This window comes from Dromaius novaehollandiae, chromosome 10 (genome assembly GCF_036370855.1).
Source record: "Dromaius novaehollandiae isolate bDroNov1 chromosome 10, bDroNov1.hap1, whole genome shotgun sequence".
In the NCBI taxonomy this organism is placed as follows: Eukaryota; Metazoa; Chordata; class Aves; order Casuariiformes; family Dromaiidae; genus Dromaius; species Dromaius novaehollandiae.
Window position 1 is genome coordinate 15,333,486 of NC_088107.1, and position 24,046 is coordinate 15,357,531.

The window sequence follows — 24,046 nt, forward strand, 5'->3', positions numbered from 1 at the left end:
AATGACAGCCATACTATTATTTTACTGGATAATTTTAGACATAAACTATGTTCAGCACTTGTGGAAATGACCATAAAGCCCACTGTCAAAGGAAGTAACATTGCCAGTTATATCGAGTGATCTCCGGGGACACCAAGCTCTGTAGCCACCTTCTGGATGTTGGTCCTGGAGAAACTGGTCTCATAGCCTTGACCCTCAGCTCACCATGCCTAATCTTCTGGGCAAAGCCTGTTGCTGAGGGATGACTGCAAACCATGAGCAGCCCCGCCAGACCTCACTACTCTGCGTGCTGCACCTCCTCAGAGTAATATCCCTGCCCACCTCTAAATGCAGCTTCAAATGCAGCCCAGCCATGCAGCTGACCATCTATTCAACAGCAGAATCCCGTCATCATTAAGTAGCTGCACAAACCCAAGCCATGTCATTCTGGAGCCAGTGAAACACCACTAATTTCCATAGCATCCTCATAGTGAGCTTTTTGCTTTTTTCTCGATCTACCATTGGTCAGCAGAAAGCTAATAATTCCTATTTTTATTTCTACTTCTAAAGGGTATTCAGGGCTGCCTTGTATTCAGGCCTGTATAATAGTTCACCATTCTGGAAGAGATTTTCTAAGCTGGCACCTAATTCTTTTACATAAATAAGAGAAGGGTACTCCCTTGCCTTCTAAAAGTTTCGCTTTGGGTTAGAGAGAAGAGGGAGGACAAAAGATGTTTTAGTTCATTCCTGAGAGTCACAGAATTTTAACAGGGATGAGATGTGCAAAAAAACCCCAGAAACTTACTTGTCATTAAAGTCAGCTGATATAACTGAATTCACCCAGGGAACGGATCTGCTGAGTAAGATGCCATATTTTATGAAATCATTTTTCTGAGCACACTGTGAGTGAGCTTCAGTATCCATGATTGACAGTAGTAAATGTTAACTAAATGCTACCCCTGAGATGTTTTAAATAATATGTACAAAATAATAGGACAAATCTCTGCTGATGTTAGCAGTTATGACAAGTGTTTTAGCTGCAACTTGTTTTGGGTTTGGTAGGCCTGAATCTGACAGTCTTGCATTCTCCTGAGATCTCCAGTGTTCTGAATCCTCATGGAAAATCAAATTACATGTATTTATATTTGCCACAAAATGCATATACATTAACTGTAAACATACCATTAACTGTCATAAATGTTAACAAATATATATATACAGTTAATGACAAGTGATTTGAACTGTCACCCTGTCTGTGGTAGAATAGAAAGTGTTCTGAAAATGCCCATAGTTCATCTCTCACATGAGGAAGGAACAATAGAGTCTATTACCTGCTCAGGATATTCACGGCTATTTCCATAATCTTCAGTGCAGATTCTGGAATTTTTACCTGCTTTTCAGGGAATTGTAAGACTCGAGCTGAATTCTGCTGCATCATTACATTGCTTGCCATGCTGATTAAACCAAAGTTTGAGTATCTGAATTATGCATGGCAGGGAAAATACTTATTTTGCGTTCTGCAGTGTATCTTTAAATTATTACTCTATTAAACTGTGTATGTAGACTTTATACAGTCCAGAAAGGCAGTTGGAAAAGCCTTGTCTATCTCTAAAGTAACAGAGTCTGGGAAAGTTGAGCCAGAAAACCTTGTTTCAGGAGTCCTCAGTTTGAGGGTTTCATTTCCTGTTGCCTTTTTTACTGTCTCATTTATTTCTTGGCAATGAGGGCTACAAGGGCTAAAACGCATTTGTCCGCTTTTGTTGCAGTGCTTTGTGCTCAGGGCTTACAAGCTAAGGACAAAACTGGCTCAAGTGACCCATATGTTACTGTGCAAGTTGGCAAAACCAAGCGGAGAACAAAGACTATTTTTGGAAACTTGAATCCAGTCTGGGATGAAAAATTTTATTTGTGAGTATAGAAGATGCCATTGATTTTTGCTTTTTTAATTTATTTTTAGGTAACATAATGCTATTGAGTGAAATAATTACTTCCTTGAAAATATGTATTGTCTATACTATGCACATTCATAGCATATTAATTAGCAAGCTCTGATTAGAGAGAATATGGAAGTTATGTTACGACTGTGTCATAGCAGTCACATAGCTCATAGTTATATCTATTGGGGAATCTATTGGTTGAGTCTTTTTATTCTTATTTTATAGGGAACTTCAGTAGCAAGGTGTTTGAACTTTGATTTTAGATGCCAAAAGTAGACAATGTGAATGGCTTCCTATGCCTCAGAAATCAATCATAGAGGTTAAACATGGTTTTATTCAACACTGTGATACTCTTAAGCAAAACTGGGGAATTTGATAGTACCTGGTATGCTTCAGGCTCTTGGCTGGGTTGTTTGTGTTGGCTACTCAGCAGGCCTTTCCAGGACTGAGTGTTGCCTGGAGATAAGAATAGATTTTTCCTATCTCCTTGCCTTGGTCACAACCCCTGAACTGAAAATAGTATAGTTTGTTGTCAGCACGTTACAGAAGTTCAGCGCTGACTGCAAGTGCTGAATATGATTTCATGCCAGTTGTAGTTTGGGAAGTACAGATAAGGGGCATTTTGCAAACAGATGAATGACCCTATTCACAAGAAGAGTTGAAGTTTACCTGCTTAATAAGGTCCATATCTTGATTCTGGCAGTGCTCCCAGAGCGTCTTTCAGAAAGTGGTATTACAGAACAGGAAATCCAAATTCACATATCCTATACTCTTCCTTTCCTGGGAATACTGCTTTAGGATACAACACATTCCTGACTGTGAATGGCACCAGTTTGATGATAGTACCAATTAGTACAGTGTGTTATTCCTCTACATGTAGTAAAAGTATTTCAGCATTTATCCTTTTCTCAGCTTGGTTATTATGTGCCACAGTGTATGATGCTCATAACTACTATTGTCAACATCAATTAAGGATTCTGTAAAGCAAATATAAGCCCTAGATTTTGTTTAGAACATTTTAAAAGAAGGATAAAGTGTAATTTTAACTGTTTAGAAAGTTCTGGTGTACTCTGATAGCAAGCACCTAGAATGGCACTATCATGTAAAGTCAGTAGACTTCACAGTAGAAGTCTGTCAGTAGATTTTATGGAGGGTGTGTGAAAACGCTAATATAGTGAATTATGAAAAGAAGAAATCAAAATGAAAAGCATGTAAAATTTCAATGTTTGTCAAAAACAATAACACGTGGTCTTATTTGCATTTTTACTGAGAATATATGCAAATTGTCAACACATGTTAACAGTCTAACCCTTCAGTGTTACAGAAGTCTATTACATTTATGCCTAATAGTGCTGTTCAAAATTGGATGTTAATTGGTATACCTTTACCTGATGAAACCCTGTATCAGTGACGATGCACTTTGCAGCATTACTGAGAGCATTGCTGAGTTTGTGAAGCAGCGGCAGAACAGCTCAGGATCCTGCCGACTGCCTGGTCAGGATTCAGAATCTCTAGTTAATCACCATCTGCAATAGACAATTTCAAAATAACAACTCAGCACAGTGTAAAATAATTGTATTCAAACTGTATCAGTGCTTAATTTCCCCTTCCCTTCCTTTTTCTTGTGAGGAAGATGTCAGTTCCGGTCATTCCCCATCAACATAAAACATAGCAAAAATTTCTTTTAGAGTTTTGATGAATACTGTTCAGGCATTTGAAATAGAGCTGCATCTAGAGCTCTGTGTAGAGCATACTGCAAATCTGTTACAAGTTTTGGGATGTATTTTCTCAAGGATGTAAGCAGGGCTACCATAAAATCACTGAAAATTGAAAATTATTATGTATTTTTTCAGTCAGCTCTAAGTATTACTATCATCTGAATGGCCTTAGCAATATTGTTAGTAAATAATAATAATAATAATATAGCATAAATCTCCTGAATAAATGCTTTGAACTGAATGCATTTTCAGTCATTTTCATAACACTTGCACTTTCTAAAATAAAATTCTCTCTCCGACTCAGTGGTGCACTGGATTTCGATTGAAGGTTTATGAGAATAAAGCCGCAATAGTGATGTTTGATAGTCCCATTTAAAATCAAATGCTTATCAACATTATAACTCCTAAATGCTAAACTGTAGAAAAATAACATCTCACAAAATCTTACAATCATATATTTAGTCAGAATACCAAAACATTGATTTAAATCTTCCAGTCTGTTCCAGTCAGTGTCTCAGACCAAAACTGGATCCTCACAATGGATCCTATTTTTTCATGCATAACTTCACACATAATCCTAGTATGACTCTATGATGAGTAAGTAGAGAGTGAATGTTTTTAACAGGGCTTCCTATAAGGCTTGTGCAAGTCTGTTAAATGACCACACCACAGAAATTTGGGAGACTGGCATAGATTTCAATATGGGAACTCATCAAGCATAACTAAGGAGAGTTTATGTACAGCTTCACACTTCTCAGTAAATAACCAACTGAAGATCATCAAAGGAAGAATATATCTTTTCTTTAAATGTATATTTTTTTTTGTATACAAGACAGCAGTAAATAGGCAAGTGGATGCTCTTGTAATGGATGTGATATAGGTGGCAAGGGCTTTGATCTTTTTTACTGGTGTTATCACAAAGGAGATATCAAAGCAGTTTTTATTATTTTAATGAGTGACTAGGCATCAGTGATAGTTTTTTCAACAAAAGAAAAAAGGAACAATCTTACAGCTGTCTCCTTCCCTCTTCTGGTGGAATTGAGCATGGCGTCTAATATGGACAAATGGACTGCATTCTTGCTTTTAGTTATGGGAGAGAGAAGTATTTCTGATACATAGTTTTCAGCTTTGTACAAACTTTTAGATCTATTGTTATTTTGTTCAGGTTCATCCATCACTATAATAAAACTCTGCTCTCATTCTCTTCTTGACTATTTTCAATGGTTGATTCAGATTGCTGAAATATGGAAATATGTTTTTTACTCAGTGTTGTGTAGCAGGCACACTTCTACAAATTGCCTTGCAGACTTTGTAGGAATCATGTTTGCTAGGATCACCAATATTATGCTAGCACCTCAGATACAGTTTTATAATCCAGAAGTCTCTCATATAACTGGATGATTATTTTATATTATTCATTATATCTATTTTGACTGTTACTAGGCCACCATATGGCCCTGATAAATAGGTTCTTTGGGCATCTGTTATTCCTTTCAGTGCCTGAAATCATGCTAGTTGACTCAGGTTAGACCCATGAAAAGGGTTTTTGAAGAATATGATTGCCATCTGGCTAAGATAAAGATCTTTGCTAAACTATTAGAACTTGCCTGATGTCTGACATTCTTGAAGATTAACTGGTGATATGCTGAAAATAATTATACCATTGCAGATCAGGATGTGTTATCTATCAATAGAGTGTGCCTGGGAAGATTAATAATGGCTAAGGGAAATAAAAAATTCTATTTGCACAAACAAACTAGAATATCTCTGATTATTCTATACTGTTGTGTATTTTAAACAGATAATGCTGAGGAAAAGTATCCTCTACCACCTCTAGACCCATACAGAAAGAGTTAAAGTCTCCATGTTGGTCAGAGAAGCTGTTCAGCTGCTTCATGTCTCCAATATTTCAATCCAGAGTTTCTTCTGAAGTCAGAATTTCTGGCAGCTACTTCAGACATCCAGCTGGATGTTCTTTCCTTAACATCCCGTTAGACAGCAGCAGTCACACAGTGTGATTTACACTGCGATAAGGTGACTTGTGGATTCATTTAAACCATTACTTACTAGAGACAGCCATGTTTAGGAAATAAATAAAACAGGAGGACCTTGCCGTAGTCCTTTACTACAGTCATTTTATACGTTCTTGACCAACTGAACTGAGTTATAAACAGTGTAAGCTTCAATGTAGCTGAAGACAACAGGATTGGTAATTGTTTAAATAGTATTCTAGTTTTCAGTCATATGTAAACACAGTCCTGTGAGAATTGTTGAAACAGCTTACAGATTGTTTTGTAAGCAGGACTATCTAGCAAAGAATTATATTACACAAAACCTCTTGGATAATAGAAACCTGCAAATTATTTTACTGGATTTATCCATGCTAAAAATTCTTCAGTAAGCAGCCAAGCAGGTAAGTCCCTGAGAGACACCTTCCTAATGGAAATAACAGTATCCCATGGCTCCAGCCCAAAACACATAGCAGAACACCTGTAGCAACCAATTAAAGTGGTTAATTGTTTGTTCAGCAGTAATAATTTTCATTTCACAGTACAGCATGTTTGGTCTGAGTCTTCTTTCAAAAAGGTATGAGTCCAGATTAATTTTACCCAACTCCTCCTCTGTTATGACACACTGAATTAGTGCAAGTAAGATCAGAATTAATCTCATTTTAATTTGTCCATTTGTCCTAAGGAAAATAATTACAATAAATTTGTTTAAAAAAAAAAAAAGAAGTTTGTTTCAACTAACTCAGTTTTCAATCAAGGTTTCTTTGTATTCCTTTTATTACAGCCCTTAGTGATAAAATCTGAAGTAATGCATTTGAAAATGCATATACAGTCTTTCTTTCTAATTCTTGATTACTGCTATTAAACTCTTCCAGTCTTGCTGTTCTGTAAATTCCCATACACAACAGTCCAAAGAGCTAAAATTGCTTTTTCGCTTTCATATCTTGCCTTATTAAATCATTCTTCCTTTACACTACCCGGTCTTTCAAGGCAGTATCATATCCACCAATATTGTTTTTTACCCCAGTTGTCAAATTTTACTCTTGTCAACACGACCCATTTGCTTGATTGTATCTTCTACAACGCTATGATACCTAGAACTGATACCATATCACTTGCACCAATGAAACTTCAGGGATTTAATGACCCCTAAAAGCTGACCTTCAAAAATGGTTTTGAAGCACAACCCAGCAAGTTGACAAACCAAATCAATTAATTTAAATGTAAAAATAAAATAGCCCTCTGTAAATTCACCTGGTGAATAGAATGCTAATGCTGATTTCAGTGTTTATGGAGAGCATATCCCAGTGGAAATAGGAAGTAGTACTATGGACATTCAACAGGTGACAGTAAAAAATCATGAGACCAAGATGCCAAATTGCTGTTTGTCTTTAAATCTTTGTTACAGAATGGTATTTAACCTGTCAAGGGTACAAATACATAGAAGATTTGATAGTCCGTGGAAAAAGATTTCTTTAAAAATTGGACTGTATTCTTGTAGCTAGCAGAGTGAGTTAAGATTGCAGAAGCAAGTTCAGTTTCATAATGTTTGACTGTTGGACTGTTTAATTTTTCAGTTTTCACATTTGTTTAGAGTTTTGGAATGGGAAGATCTTGGGTATTATTGTGTGCTTTTCATGTTCAAGAAAGAAAACTGATTCTGTAATCTTCCTGCAAGCAGATGTTACAAATGCTAAAAAACATCCCTCTTAGCTTGTTGATAACTTGTGGAGCTGTGATGAAACATACTATAGGAAAAAAAGAGAGCGGAAAAAAAAGCTGCCTTTGCAAATAATTATAGTTATGCCTGATGGTGATTTTGAATAACAAAAGCACATGCAAAATACAGCCAGCATATGAAATGTCTTCTGCATTTTGCTTTACAAATGCAACCATTTCATAATGAAGATCTTAATGAGAAGAAGAAAGGAAGCAAAGAGAACTTTTTATTTTTTTAACTCTTACAGTACACAGTAGCTCAACTTGTCCACTTGCTGTATTAATAGAAATAGCATTTGCTATACATGTATTGAATATAAAAATGTAGAAAGAGGAAGAAAGTAAATTGATATGGGATTTAGAATGTATTAATTCATCGTTGCAGATAATAGTCATTTTTTCTGGAGACTTTTAGTGCCCTAGAAACCTTCATTTTCCTAATTGCTGAAGTTATATCTAATAAAATAGCCTTGTTATAACATATTCTTTTGATGAGAAATATAGAGTATTTGTCTAACTATTAACAATGCAGCTATACTTCATAGTCGTTTTAGGCAGAAAAATTGTTCTGTAGAGGAAATCCTATACAGCACGTGATGGAAAGCACCATTTAATAAATACATAGAGTAGTAAGAGAGACTTCAAGGATATATTTGGGCCACAATTACCATAAAAAGAATACTAGTAATATGCATTGCTGAGAATCCTAATTATATGATGCATTTTCAGTATGAGCCTCTAGTAAATTTCAGTCAGACACCTACCTAGGTAACATCAGTAGTCAAGACCTAGGAGTTGTCTAGAAGAGGAAAAAGATAAGTTATTAGGAGTTGGAGAAGTTAAATTTTTCAATTGGTTGGAGTACTGAAATTCATCTCAAAATGTACGCCGTTTGAATGCCAAGCTCCAGGAAGGATGTGGACAAATTGTCCAAGAAAACGAACAGGAATGACCAGAGCACTAGAACACATGGCATGAGACCAAACGGTAAAAGAATTGGGACTGTCCAGACTAGAGAAGAGACAAATAGTGGAGGAAAGGATGTGTCTGCAAATGCATCTTTTCTCCTGCAAGGAGGAAAGGAATAATCTATTTTCCATGCTTAGTGTTAGTAGGACAGGAAGTAACAGGCACAAATTCTAGTTGGATTTAAATCAGACTTCAGAATTTTGCTACCAGTGAGGCTGGTGAAGCGCTGGAATAGATTCCCTGGGAGATCATAGAATCTCTGTCACTGAACCCTTAAGAATAGGGTGGACAGACTTCTCATAGCAATGCTATAGGTATATCTGGTTCTACCTGATAGCAAGGGCAATAATAATAAGCATGAGGATAATAATAGAAATAAATGGCCCCTTGAGCTTCAGTCTACTACTGTTTTCAAGGATTCTGTGGTTTCTTTAGGCTTTTAGGACCAAAACTCTGTCATCACCTTTCTTTACCCATCTAGACCATATAGTGTCCAAGATATTTTAGCGTAAAGGAGTAAACTGAGCAAGGATTTAGAAAGGTTCAACTCTTGGATTATAAATATGCATTATGTGTTATACAAAATTTACTTCTTATGTGTTGTTTCTAAGAGTGCTTACGAAAAACAGTGGTCTGACCTTTGCTGGGAATTTTTAATTTTAATTGGTGCTACATTTGGAAATACTTCTTCACATATATAGTCCATGCAGCCAAGTGGCACCTCGATTATTATCTGCTTTCCACTTAGGTTAGTTTTGACTCACTGAAGGAGTATAACATCTACAAGCACAAAATGTTTTCTCACAAATGGAGCAAGCATCCCTTTAGTAAGTGGAACACATCTTGGGTATACTCGTGGTGAAAGTAAAGGTCTACAACTAAGGCACATCACGCTAATAACAGTACGAATAATAAGAAAACGTCCCTGTTTCTAGTGTCTTAAAGTGGTATGTTTCTAATATGTTTTCTTGACATGTCTTATTGAGTATATGCAAAAAAAAAAAAATCAGGTGCTTTTGTAACAGGCTAAGGAGGAAAATAAACTATCAAACAAAGAAATGGAAAACACAGCAAAGAACAAACATTGTTTACTTCAATTACAGAAGACCAGAGTGATCCTTCAGCAAGTGCTCTCATGTGGGCAGGCTGGCAGTCTTCAGCCGAAGTAGTCTATTAGAAAGAAATGAAAAGTGTGTGTCAGATCTTCAGGTTTGTCCATCAACAACTGGAGTGACTTCTCTGGAACTCTGGCAAGTTGTGTTTGATATCCAGCTGAAGTCTGGGTTTGATAGTTTAAGTGACATCTAACAATTTATGTGGATGAATATTATTTGGTCTTGGAAAGCCTGACTCAAGAAGAGGGAGAATATTTATGGCAGAAACTCTTCTCGCAATTCTTTGCTATTTTTTTGGTAGGCAATGTTGGGAATAGAAGTCCATGTTGGTGCTTCAAAAGAAGTAAAATAGCTGCATATGTTTGAAAAGGAGGAATGGGCCCTATGAGAAAGAAATAAGGAAGGTACCTGAAGAATGACTTAATCTGTCTGTGATTTGTTATCTCATCTGTAAAATGGGAGGAAGAATCCCTTTTTTTAGTTTTTTCGTCTGTTCTGTCACTTTTGAGGATTTCTTTTTAAAAGAACCTGAGAGTTACCTGTGGCACTGAGAAGTTTCCTATGAGAGTATAAGTTCTTCAGGGCAACAGTTTTTTCTACCACTAGCTTCCTACTACTACGAAGTTCCAGCATTCGTTTTGTAAAGACTTATTAGTAATAACTATTTCCTTTGAGATGTGTATGTTAAAAATAAGGAACCAATATGATTCTGTTTGTGTGTTTTCACAAGAGGGAAAAAAAAGGAGTGAACCTGATTTCAGCTCTTAATTATCTTAAAAAATCTATCTCAGTACTTTCATCTACCACTGGACACTAGCAAGTTTACCACCAGTGGTTTGGTTTGTCAGCATTAAAAGGATATATAAACAATACTGATTTCCGTGTATGAAAACTCACCCTAAATTCTTCTATTGGATTTTTCAGTGCCTTTTGAAAATGGTAGAGGATAGAGGGAGGTGATTATTGATAGAATGTCGGAGTATTAACTTGTCTCTCTTTTGCATCTCTCTTAAAAACCTGAGTGTCATCACAGCTAAAAGTTGCACTTTGTCTTAGGACATGGGCAAATTTGCAATTTAGCAAACTGTCACCCATCAGCTGGGAGATGGTATCTAGTTGTAATCACATTCTTAGCATGCTCCATGTTCAACTAAAATTGTAGTAACTAATTGTCTTATTGGTGAGGTAAAAGATCACAGATTTGATTAATTCCTTCCAAGCCATATGCACAGATCATCATCATAAAAATCCATTCTTCCTCAGCACCCTAACCTTATTCATTCACTTCCCATTCTATCAAAATATCTGTATTAAAACTCTAAAACAGCCTGTGAAAGAGCATAAATTAAAATTATACTAGATATTTGAGGGAAAAAAAATGAAAGAAAAGGATGATGGTTCCTTAGCCATCAGACACTGGTATTTCTGTTCTCTTTCTGGTCCTTCGGATTAATCATCGTTACACAGTTAGATTTCAACTGTATTTTAGGTTTATCCTTATTATGCTTTTGCCTGCAAATATTTTTCATACCAAATTTTAAAATGAACCAAGACTCAGAATATTATTTGTTTTAAATAATAAAAGATTATAGAACAAATCATAAGGTCCAAGTTCTACTACAGAAACTGCAGTGGCATTGGACTTCAGCTGCGAACTTTTGACTATCAGAAGCAGAGGGGAAAACTACTCCACATTGATTTGCAGATTAGCTATTTAAATAAATAAATATGTTGAAGCAAGACTGAGACAAGACTAGGACTGCTGGAGACAAGGGCAATTAAGCCATTTCGAACCCTGCCGTAGTTTATAATGTAACAGTGCTCATATTGATAAGAAATTAAAATAATTATATTAAGTAGTTTATATTTTATCTGTTTTTCTTGAGTTGGTATGCATATAAGTGAATCTCAGATAAGTGATGTACTAATCTGTTGCCAATATAATAATAAAATTGTACCCTCAGGCTTTTTACTTTAACAGCTTTTAAGTAAGTGATTTGATGCAATACTTAGAAGCAATTAGTACCAGTTAGAAGAATGAATTGTGAAAGAGTAGTCTAATAAGTGAAACCTTCTTCAGAATAGTCTCCACTGATCTTTTTAAAGACTGACAAATAAGCTCATTTCCCCTACATGATATATTTTTTTAATAATCGATAATAAAAATGATAAAGCATAGTAGCTGAGGATATTCGCTTGAATAAGTTGCTGAGTGCTCAAGGAATGCAATACTAGCTGTAAACAAACTTGCCTCTCTCTTTTATGATGGGAGAGTTTTCATTCCATTTCTTTGGAGCTTTGGTTAAAAGCAATGTATGTTTGATTTTTACTCATTTATGGAATGATTGGCTAGATATCAATTTAGGAAGCAAAAATGAATTGATAAGCTACAAAAAGTGCAAAACTGGAAGTGAGCTGGCAGAGGTATAGTAAAGGCTTAACTGTCAGACTCATTTTCTGTGTGTCTCAGCTACAGTCTAAATTTGTCTGCTGACTCCAGAATTTTGCCAAGATATAGTATATTTTATTGCCTTGTACAGTAACAAGAAAATGTAGGTGTTGCAGCAAGATTAATTTTCTTCTAGTTGTATAAACATATATATATAAAAAACATATACTGCTTAGAGTAAAAAAACCCCTCAGTCTAGCCTGGCTCCTTAGAGTATACAAATTTCTTGGAGAATATGAGAGGTTTTACTAAAGGCTACAAGATAAGCACGCTATTAAGAGCAATGTATGGTTTTTTTGACAGAATGACAGTCCAGTGTTTGTACATTGTCTACCAGCTTGTTCATTCGTTAGCAATTATTTCTTTACTGAAGATAGAATAATATCAATTACCTGTTATTTTAAGACGGGGTGCAAATCTCTTAGATAGGAAGTACAGTCAGGTTGAGGCAATGTAGCTAATATGAAGTTTGCGTGTGGGTAATATAATAAAGATAATTTATGATTACTTTTTTTAATTTTTCTAGCCATTAGAATAAAAGCAGCAATACTGTGAGGATTCATCCATGTCTGTGCCGCATTCTGTAAATGCAGAAGTGCTGTAGCATCATCAAATAGTTGATAAATTATTAAAACGGTCTGTGCTATTTAGCCTATCTGAGTATACTGCAGCTTTTTTAGCTTTCCGAAGCACACAGAGCCTCTGTGCTAAAGAAAAAATCACTTTTCACCTTCCTCTGTTATGCATTAGTCCACGTTTCTCTGTTCTTACTGAGAGTGGAAGGGGGAATGGCTAGAAGATGCACGCTTTGGAGGTGGCATATGTTATCTGTGCCTTGCTATCCCTGGACAATATAAGTAGAACTGGAAATCCCACCCCATGATCTTTGTAAAGCTGCAAAGCTTCTGCACAGAATGCTTAGTACTGTGTCCACCATGTTCTGTGAAAATCAGTGGTCAGATAGAGATGAGATCCTAGTAGTGCCCTCAGTATGAGCTCACTCTATAATAGACACCAGGGAGTCCATATGAAGGGCTAAATTATGACAATCCCAGTTACGAGAGAAGATTCATTCTGTGATTAGTTTGTTAGATATCAGGGAAGCCTGCTGTAAGACAAAAGGAAATCAGACTTCATTAGTTTTGCTAATAACAGAACAATGTGTATTTTAATTAGGTATCTGCAATGTTAAAAATTTGGAATATGGACAGGCATGAGTATTTCTGTGATACTGAGTGATGTCACAGGGAGGCAGAGTAAAAGATGTGCATGCCATTTTTAGTGGTTGATTGACCCTGTCAGTAATAATAACATTTAAAGCACTTTATGCTTTTAAAGTCCATTACCACTGCTAATTAATTCTTAGAACCCCTGAGGGGTGCCAGTTGGGAGAGAAGTAATGGTGCTTCCAGTGTTAAAATGGTAATACTAAGACACATCAGCAAGCAGTGAGAGTGCTTAGAATAGAATTCAGGTCAAAACTCCTGATCTAGTCTAGGACCATGCTGAAGACCAAACATTAATGCTACACCAAAGAGCCATATTTAAGGAAAACTAGAAGCTGGTAACATTTACAATATTTTTGTAGTGTTACTGAATGGAAATAAAAAGTATCAGTACAGATAAAATAGCATTAGTGCATCAATGCTTGTAACTGATGCCAGCTCTGTACCTCCCATTAAATGTTACTGGAAAATTTTTTGCTACTACAGATTTCTGTAATTAGTCTTAGGATACACCAGTGATGTCATCAAAAGTCAGCACCAAGCAACAGCAGACTTTCCTCATTGTGCCTTTAGGAATAAAAAATAGCAATGACTTTCATTGCCATTTCCATGAAAATATATACAGGAAGGAGATGATGGAGAAACCTTTCTCCGCTGGGAATTCAGGAGACTGAAGCCACCTCCCTCTCTCATAAGTCCAGTAGTTCCTCAAGTCCACTCAACTCATAATTTAAGGAACCACTGAAATCTGCAAGGAATTGTTTAGTAATTTAGTAATTTTTTAGTAGACTTGGCAGTCTGTTATTTTTCCTTCTCCTCACCCGAGAAAGGGAGGACTTGGAGAAAATGACATATCTTTTGAAGAAAAAAGCTACTTATTTCCCTAGGTTTCTTTGATTGCCTGCCTTGCCTTACTGTTAGGTTCATGCATACTTGTTGGGTTTTATCATTGCCCATTCAAAAACTTCCTGCCACATAGTGGAACTGTTCTTTAAGATTTTCTCAGATCTCGTGTTTAACAGTTTTTATGGGCTACTACTTTTATGTGGTCTACTATATGTACTATATTACATTCCTAAATAAATAAACCTGGTCTGATTATATATTTTCTAAGGCATTTGTTAATAGCATAGGGAAGCGCATGTTATAAATTAACTTACGCTTTTAATGAGAAGTTCGTAATACTCCTAAATACAATACATGTGTATATATAATTCAATCGTGTTAATTTCTGTACTTTCTCTTATGTATAGTAACTCTGGTCTTATTCCTGTTGACATGGTATTGCCTTCTGTTCCACTGACTGTTTCAAGTGTTGGTATTCTGACACTTGAAGCAGTTAAGCAAGGGTACTGAAATCAGGGAGCATGAATTAAACAGCAGTAAAATTGTACATAGCTTATACATGACTCATAATTTGCATTTTATTATTATTTTTACAGTGAATGCCATAACTCTACCGATAGAATAAAAGTGAGAGTCTGGGATGAAGATGATGATATCAAATCCAGAGTAAAACAACATTTCAAAAAGGAATCAGATGACTTCCTCGGGCAAACAATCATTGAAGTAAGAACACTGAGCGGAGAAATGGACGTATGGTATAATTTAGGTATGATTCATGTTGATTTTTTTTAAAACAAATTTAGGTAGAACCTCAACATCTGTGGAGTTGGGATTTCAAAGTAGGTAGTTCTTATTACCAATATAATAAACTCTCATAAAGTAAACCTGTTCAATTTTTTAAACTTTAAATGTTACAAGTTGATTAGAAAGTGAAAGATATTTACTTGCTTTTGATCCAGATTTATTACAATTACAGAGCAGACAAGTCACAACAATATCAAATACAAATACTTAGTTTTAACTCATAATAAAAATTATGTAAGAAAACCCAACACTTCAGATTAGTTGATTCACACTAGCATTCTATGGGAAATAGACCTTTGCCTTATTATGTGCGTTCATATATCACCCATTTTTAATTATTTATCCATTATTCTGTGCCTCATCATCTCTGTTTTGCACTGCTTTTACATTTGTGGCTCTTCATGAAATTTGTTAGACTGAATTTCCTGTTATATACAGGTGAAATGTGTTTAGGTGTACAGTCATAAATTGAAGGCAGTCTGCTGAAGCTCAAAATGCTGTCATCCTTAATGACTGGACTTTCCTGTCTGGTCAGATCTTAAGAAGCATTGCTGTTTGAACCAAAATTAACTCTATAAAAATACGTCACAGAATATAGTTTTTTAATCTAAATCTAAGCCTACAACTTTTCTTTCATTCTGAAAATCTGTTTGTGTGCACTGAATGTTCTAGAGTAGCCTTTTGAAAGTTAATCTCTTATGTTTAGTAATAAAAATTTGATAGTAACGTTTTTATCTAGATTGCATGCTCTATAAAACATTTCAGGTGAATTATGTAATATAATTTTCTGAAATTGTAAAGCATTTGTTTCCTGAGCAACAAGTCTTTGTTTCCCTGTCTAGTGTTTCATTGGCCATTGTACTATATAGATGTGTTAGGGAAGTATTGATTTCTTATTAAAAAGGAAAAGAAAGTCATGTTTTATTTCCTAGTTATAATAAGGATTTTTAGAAATGAAACTCAGAATGATAATGACCAAGTTATCATATTCTTTAAAATATTTCAGTGGGTTAAAGTGATATACATACTGACATAAATCATTATGAAATGGATTTTTTTTTAATGTTGGTGAGCTGATTTGGAAGCAGCTTAATGATAATTTAATATTGAAAATTCATATGCTTCACAAATGGAAAAAAATCTAGAATGAAAACCTTTGAACCAGTGTCTAAAAAGGAAATATTGGTAAATAGCTCATGATAATTTTATGTTTTAAAGAGAATGGTATGTTTTATTCTGATGCATACACGTATTAACCCAAATACAATATATCACATCACATGGAGGAAAGAGGAGTGAAATACTCAGAAAGAAATAAATCAGATCTGTAAAATGATAATTCTGATTAATTATACTGTCCATTCATCATTGACATCCCAACACTTTGCGAAGGAGTTACAAAAATTATAATACCTGTTGACTCAGATTATTCTGCTTCAATGGAAAGGAAAAATAAAAGTTGTAATCAAAGAACATCAGTAACCTCCACAAGGAATGACAGTAACTAAACAGGCTAATACAGATACCTTAGAACAAACTTCTCCAGATCAATTTTGTAAGATTCAGCTCAGCTCTAAAATCAAGTTCTGCTAAAAACATTCTGAGTTTCTCTCAGACGTAGTGATTTAGGCTGTTGCTAGTGTCATCATAACTAAAGGAAAATGTCAGTAATGAAAATAATAATGATTAGTATAGGTACCAAATAGAAAACTGAAATAATTTTTATTATAAAGGGAAAAGTGTTGCATAAAGTTGTGCAACCTATTTTGAATTTGGGATATACAGTGAGAAAGATTCTTTATTTTATAGCTAAGTAGTCTGCTTCATGGCAATGTGAGGTATTAAAAAAATTGTACTCAGCAGCTGACTTTCTGGCTTTAAAAACCATTCTTACTGATCTAGAATGATTATGGAAGCTTTTCATATGACACAAATGTATTCTTGGTAGTTACTAATATGTTATTTTTCTACTCTTCAGAAAAGCGGACAGATAAATCAGCTGTCTCTGGTGCCATTAGATTGAAAATCAATGTTGAAATAAAAGGAGAGGAGAAAGTTGCTCCCTACCATGTGCAGTACACCTGTTTACACGAGGTATGTTGGAGAAGTTAAGGCGTGCTATATACAAATTACTCTTCAGTTGTTATATAGATAACAAAAGACTGGGAAAAATTAGAACAGTAATACAAATAGTTTTGCTGTGGCATATTTTTTCAGGCCAGATTTATTTTAGATTTCCCACTTCGTATCTCTGATAGCATACCGATGTTCAGAGTCAAAGAAGGAGGAAATGGTGTAATAGCAATAGATTGTTCCTGTCAAAAGGAGTCAGAAGAAAAGAGAAGGTGGAGTGAGCTTTTTAAGTGCTCCTCCTATTGTTTTTGTTTCAGCATTTCAATGCCCCATACATGCTTGCTAACATTAAGAAGATATTACCATTTCTATATATTTCAGAAGTATAGCTATTAACTGTAGATGATCTCTTTCCTCATACAGTAATCCATATGTTGGAGAGAGAGAGAAAAATGAGGAGAAGCACAAACATATAAAAATTAGGTCTCCTATTATCTGATTTACTTTTGTCAACAATTAAAAAAAATCACGAGTAATAAACCTGTGTGTGTCTTTCAAAAGATTTTCTTGGTATTTAATTCCTCTTCCCTCAAACAGTGATAAGCATTGAAGTTTTATTCCAAATATACAAGTACTTTTGGAAAACCGGTAGATAATACTTATGTTGCTGAAAGTTCAGTACTAGCATGTATCCACAAAATTATCCTTAGTGGTCAAATTTTGTAAACTTGAATGTTCAGGGCATTTGTGCTCAAATATGCTATTTGACTTGATATTGTAAAGGTTGTGATCAGGACTCTAGAAGTAAATAGTAAAATCCTATTGCTTTAGAATCATCCAACCAATATATACAGGACTAATTAGCCAATTGAAATTATTCGCTAGTTTGCTTTTGTCACTGAAAACAGGTAGAAATAAAGTTCATTGCCCAGTTTGTAAATATGTATGGAGTTAGTTAATCCAAGAAGCATTCCATGCCATTACTTTCAAATTAAACACTAGGTTTGGTTTGAAGGCTGCTAAACCTAAACTTTATGACATGACTTTCATTATTTGAGAGCCTACTGCAATATTTCTAATAGTTTTCCTGTAATTTACAGTTTTTAAATCATGAATTTGAAATTTATTGATCACAGATCCAATTCAAGTTGAAGGACTATTCAGTGAGCATTATAACATCATGATTTCATTCATCAGCAAGGTCATATAAGACAGAAGAGAAAGTTTCTGCGCTGTTTTATGTTGCAGTCTCTCTGTGCTGGTTAGCTGAGGTACCCTTATGTCAAGGAAGTAGATAAAGTGGTGAATCACAAAACTGCACTAGCAGAGTTCCATTACAAAAAAAAAATGTTTAAAGCTTTGGGTTTTTCATCTATCAAATGATGGGTAGTTGGTTCTAGTCTTCAGAAAAATAAACAAAATTTGAAATTAATGAACATATTGAGGGCTACTATATAGAATATACTTTCAGAATGCTACTTAAAAGCTGAAATTTTCTGTTTGAAAAATTTCTTAAATCTAGAATCTGTTCCATTATTTGACGGAAGTTAAATCTAATGGTGTTGTAAAAATCCCTGAAGTGAGAGGTGATGAAGCCTGGAAGGTATACTTTGATGATGCTGCACAAGAAATTGTAGACGAATTTGCAATGCGTTATGGAATTGAATATATTTATCAAGCTATGACGTAAGTATTATCATGTCTATTTTTTACTCTACTGTCAAGAATATGGTTGAGAGAAGTGATGAGTTCTAAGCTTTCATGCTTTTATTTTCCATTACACTTCCATTCCTGATTTAAAATTCTTGTTCACTTCTATGTCCCTCTGATAGTCTCAGCTGCAATAGCATTAAGAATCTTACAAGCATTTTGTAAGCTGTTACTGGTATTACCACTAATGCATTTCTTAATCCTTATGATAGTGATATGTGGCAAGGGTTGGAAAGACTTCCATTGCTCTAGCCAAGGTTGAGATCATATGCTAGACCACTGTTTCACAGGCAGAAATAATTATAGGGCACTAGCAAAGGCAGTAGTAACCTTCCGTAGTATATGTAAATAAACCATTTTTAATGGTATTGGAACCTGTTACTACATTGGCGATATTGAAGTATCTGTCCGATCACTTTAGAACATAATACCACAGGGTTTAGGGACCTGGGGATACAAGAGCTGGACATGTACTCTTAATTTGACCAGTGAAAGCTTTGCCCATGAGGACTGTATTCTGCTCCTGTTGCACCCTTAGGAAAGCAAAGGAATCCAGCTGAGTTCACTGTCACTGTAGAAAGCTGGTGTTATGGAATTTTTAATCAGAACATGTATCTTGTTTCCTCTGTTTTTTTACTGCACATCTTAAAAACAAATTATCTTCTCATATAGCATGAAGGCACATAAACACCAAAGGTTTTTTTATTGCAGTATATAATGACACCATCTGTTATTGCAATGAGCATGTCTTTCACTTTATGCAGTTCATTGTGAATTATTGTGTTGTATATCTTCTAGAAAGGTAGAAGGGTATATTTGTAAAATATACTTGTTCAGTGTTCTTCCTCCAAGGACCTTAAGTAACATTGCACAGCAGGATTAATTAAGTTTGAGAGTTCCTTTGCATTATTATATATCTGTGTTACATATGGAGAAACTTATGCACTGAGTTTCATAAATAGAATTTGGAATTTCTAATTTCCTATTCTTTAACTGATAGTTGTTTGTTTTTTCTTGTTTAGCTTCCTATTCACTGTGTATATCTTTACACCTTGATTAAAATATATTACCTATTAACTAGCATAGTATTCTAATGCTGTAACTTAATAAAAATAGTAAACTCAAAATAGTTTAAAGTGGTACAACAGTTTTACCAAGATAATAATCTCTAAAGCGATCGAATAGTTCCTGCTGTCTGTGCTCAAATTAATTCAGGGTCTTAAGTGAGATGAATCCTTAAGAGCTTTTAACGTCAAAGGAGGGTTGTTCTTACTCTTTTGCTTAAGAAATAAAGCAGGACTGATTTAGTATCAGTGTTTCCTCTTAACTATGCCCTGAGTGGTATGTTATTTCAATATAGTGTGGCTGTACTTCTGATGGAGAATCTCAGCTGGAAAATGTCTTTGAATTTTCTTCAGTTTCATCTCTTGGTGATTGTGTGAAAAATTACTGGAAAATTTCAGAGTACTGGATTTTTTCTAGGGAATGTTTAAAACTGATTTTTTAAATTTGAGTGTAGCAAAAGTCAGCATTGTGAAAATAGCAATATAATAGAGATCCGAGTATTTAAAAGCTTTTTCATTCAATAGAGTTAGAAAAGGACAAGTTAATTCTTCATATAAGGATGACTCTTTAATATTATATTGGTAAAAACAGCATACATATATTCGTGAAAAGAAGGTAAATTTAGTCTGAACATCTAACATGGAGCTGAGCAAATACTGCAATGCATTTTTCAGGAATCTATACTCAGAAATTCTGATTAATTCTTTTTAAACTAAATGAGATATGTTGGCTTGTCTTCTTTTTGTTCTTGCTTTCTTCTGTACTTTTTACATCAAATTCCCTTATTGTTGATAACTACAAAGTGCAGTGGGAAAGTGAATTCGATATTGGTAGTCAGAAGTAATTTACACAGGAAACCAAGGCTAAAATTTCTTTGCCTCCATACTCATATCCATTTGCATTTTAAAATGTTGCATGTTGATAATGAGCAATCAGTATTTCAGGGGTAAGCCACACATTTCTTGTTCAAGTTAGCTGGGAATAAAAATCAATAGCAAATGTGATCTTAATTAATGTGTGAAATATTTGAATAAGAAAGGAATTGTTTGATATATATTGTTTTGCTGATTCATCTGCAGACACATCTCTCAGTAAGTGCATTCAGACTGAAGGGAGAGTAGTGAAGACACTGTAGATTTGTCATGAGGAGTTTTCTTTTGGACTATTGTCAGTTGGCTTTATTTGTGTTTATGAAATCATGTCTTTCTTCTGGAACACCTTTAAGAGTTAGGAGAAAATTTACAGCTTTTTGATTTGGAAAATTGAATGATCAGATCCCATGTGGTAATGATGTCTTCCTATGAAAAGAAAAGCAATTTTCTAATACAGAACAGAGAGAATTTGAATGTAATCACTTGGCCCAAAGGAACACTACGTAAGTATTTTTTGCTCAAATATCTAGTTGCAGAACATTCCTATTCCATGTCTTATGGTAACACTGTGAATTAAAATGTTCGTAGCTATAAACACACAAGTAACTGTGCTTTCATAGGCAATTGCCCAGGTCCCAGAGAGCGTCCACATGCTTCTTGTACACTGTCTTAAGTTTATGAGAGTTTTAGGGTTTTGCTATTGAGCTGCTCTTTTTTTCTGATTTCAAGTTTTAAAATTCACGTTTGCAGTTTAAAAACATCTATTCTATAATATTTCAGCACCATTTAATGTTAGAGGGGCTTGACCCTTCTTGGTATGGGTAGGCAGCATATGCTGGAGTAGGGGCATATGCCATTCTGCATTTCTGAATACAACATAAAGCTAAATAAGCCTTCCTAAAGTAGTACTACATAGAACAACTTGGTATTCTGTTCTGCTATGATAATGAATAATCTTATTCATCATCATTTCAAGCTTGTGCTAGTGGCTGTGTCATCTATGATCCTTCCAGTAGACCCTGACAATTTGTTCATGTCCTCTCAAATTAGTATTTATTTATTTATATCCATTCCTTCAGAGCACAGAAATTATATTTTCAAAAGGATAATCCTGTTTCTTCCCAAGGCACTAAGTATATGCATCGATTGCAATCATGGCAGCTTGGCAAAGATAAACAAGAATTTAGATCAGTTTATTATTTTTGTGCCAGACCACTTCAAGGCAAATCAGTCCAATGGATAACCAACTAAAAATCCTGGAAACATAAAGCTCTTTTTCTCTCTTAACCAGCCTCAACAAAGAAAGTCTGCATTTTCTGTGATTCAGATCATGTGATGATTCGATCAGTGTTTAATTCTAGATAAGATCAGCGTTTAATTCTAGATAAGCAGGTGGTTACCTGTGCACAGCTGAAGAGTGGCTGGAATATACGTGTCTACCCAAAAGACATCACATGGATGATCACTACTCCACACTGATCGTTGTTCTACAGTAAGACTTTTTTCATTAAACTTGTAAAGAGAACAAATTCAGGTGTGATTGCACCCGCAGTCCATCAAGACTTTGGAGACAGACACATCCACATTTTTATGAGACTGAAACATAGACAGTTCTTCCCTAAGTGATGCCCACTTAGTAGGGCTGTTTACACTCATTTCAAGATACAGATTCCAGCTGCCCAGCTCCAAATAAACAAGGAAATCTGCTTGTAAGTTACCAGCTGTGGAATTCACATGGGCAGAAACTCAGCCTTTGACCCTCCCACCAAAACCGAACAACAAAATAAAACAAAAAGGCTGCTTATCCGGAAGTAACTGTGGCTGTTTGAAAAGACTTCACCATATAGATTCCATAATCCACTCTTCTTTTTTCCAGCTATTGTATTACTCCACTCCTCATGGTGTCTGTATTGGGAAAAGAGATGAAAGACAATTATAGCCATTCTTATGTGAGCTGACTAGAGATTTTTTTTGTGATGGAGAGCAGTCAGCTATACAGTGTTACATGAATAATACGCATATATGCCCAGAAGTGAATGCACATATGTGTGGTAGAAGGGGGGGCGGGGGAAGGTATGACCAAAAACAGATTAAAAAAGGTGGCAGAACAGCTCAGTGATCCAACTGTCCTTTATTCTGAGGACTGCAGTGATGAATGGTGATTTATGCTGTAAATTCAGTGGCTTGCAGGAGTCACAGCAGAAGGAAGGCTTATTAAATACTTGTATTAGGCCATCTGTCCAGCAGCAAGACAAAATAATTTTGTTTTCCTTGTTCCTCTTTCAATTTAATTCATTTCCCTTAAGAAGGCAAAAAGCAGGGCTTGTACTGAAACAGCATTTGACTAGACACTTAAATTATATATAACGTCAGCATCCTGGACTTACTCTGTAGTGGAGTCAAGTGGAATAAAAGCTCTGTTACAATCTTCCCTTCTTGCTGGCAAGAGTCAGCACAGGTAGAACCTAATGCTTCTAGCTCAAAAACATAGTTCTTGTTCCAGCAAGTTAACTGGCATTAGATATGCCATCTTGTTCTCCTGCTGTTCTTCAATTAATGTGGCTGCATTGCAAAAAGCACACAAATCACCCATTAAGGTAATTTTCATTGATAGCTTTGGCTTACGTAATAGTGCACATTAATTAACCTTGTCTTCTATGCTATAGTCTCTGTGCTGATTCATGCTAGCAGGAAGATTAGAAGAATTACAAGGCACTACATGCTGGTTGTGAACTTGCATTGTAAGAAAGTTGCAGAATAAAGCCAACAGCTGTGGTTTTAGATATGCTGAGTGACTGTGGTTTGAACAATGGCATATTACTCTAAAAAATGTGAGACTCTTGACAATAGTTGCTGTGACATCATGTGCCCATTAGAAACTATTAGTTATTACTCATGGTATTGATTGCTAGTTTTGGAGATCTACAAAGGCAAGGAAGGAAGTTTCCTCATTTTTATTTTGACTTCTTAATTAGCAGGCAGAAGCAATGCAATTAAGCAATGCAGATTAGAGTCATGACCCGTATTGCAACTGATAATCAGTTCTGTGAACTGTATAGATTTTTTAAATGAGGTAGAGAAGCAAAAATTCACATAACTTGACACAGTTAATTTATCATCAGTTTCACTAGGCAGTTAAAGCTGGAGCAGTGTAGGGATCTAAATAAGCACAGAACTAAATTACATCAATAGCCTTAAATTATCCTAACATAAAATTAATACAGTGAGGGATCACACCAAATTATGTTATTGACACTATAACATATAATAACATATAATATATGACACTGTAAAGTCATATATTGACAATATAAAAGACTGTAACTTGGTGTTGATCTTGTCAGAGGAGAACCTGTAGAAGTTCCCATTTCTTGTCAGTGTAAGATTCCAAGTCATTTTATTGACTGAGCTTGTAATGGGTGTAGTGATGGATAGCACACATGTTTCCACAGGAATTAAGTATCCATTCCAGTCTTAGATCCGTTGGGCTGTCTTTCTAGGGATAGAAGATGCCTACCATTTGGATAGTGATCTCAACTCAAGAATAGAACAACC

General features: G+C 35.2%; 1 protein-coding gene across 4 annotated transcripts in view; it reads left to right on the forward strand.

Annotated features, from left to right (window-relative positions):
• The window catches only part of UNC13C (unc-13 homolog C), a 221,193-nt gene that overhangs the window by 79,727 nt on the left and 117,420 nt on the right, over positions 1–24,046 (forward strand). For all 4 annotated transcript variants that reach the window (XM_064517384.1, XM_064517386.1, XM_064517387.1 and 1 more), the window contains 4 exons: positions 1,746–1,887; positions 14,564–14,733; positions 16,750–16,865; positions 18,367–18,530. In XM_064517384.1, coding sequence (XP_064373454.1) covers positions 1,746–1,887; positions 14,564–14,733; positions 16,750–16,865; positions 18,367–18,530 — 592 coding nt within the window. The remainder of the gene's footprint in view (positions 1–1,745; positions 1,888–14,563; positions 14,734–16,749; positions 16,866–18,366; positions 18,531–24,046) is intronic.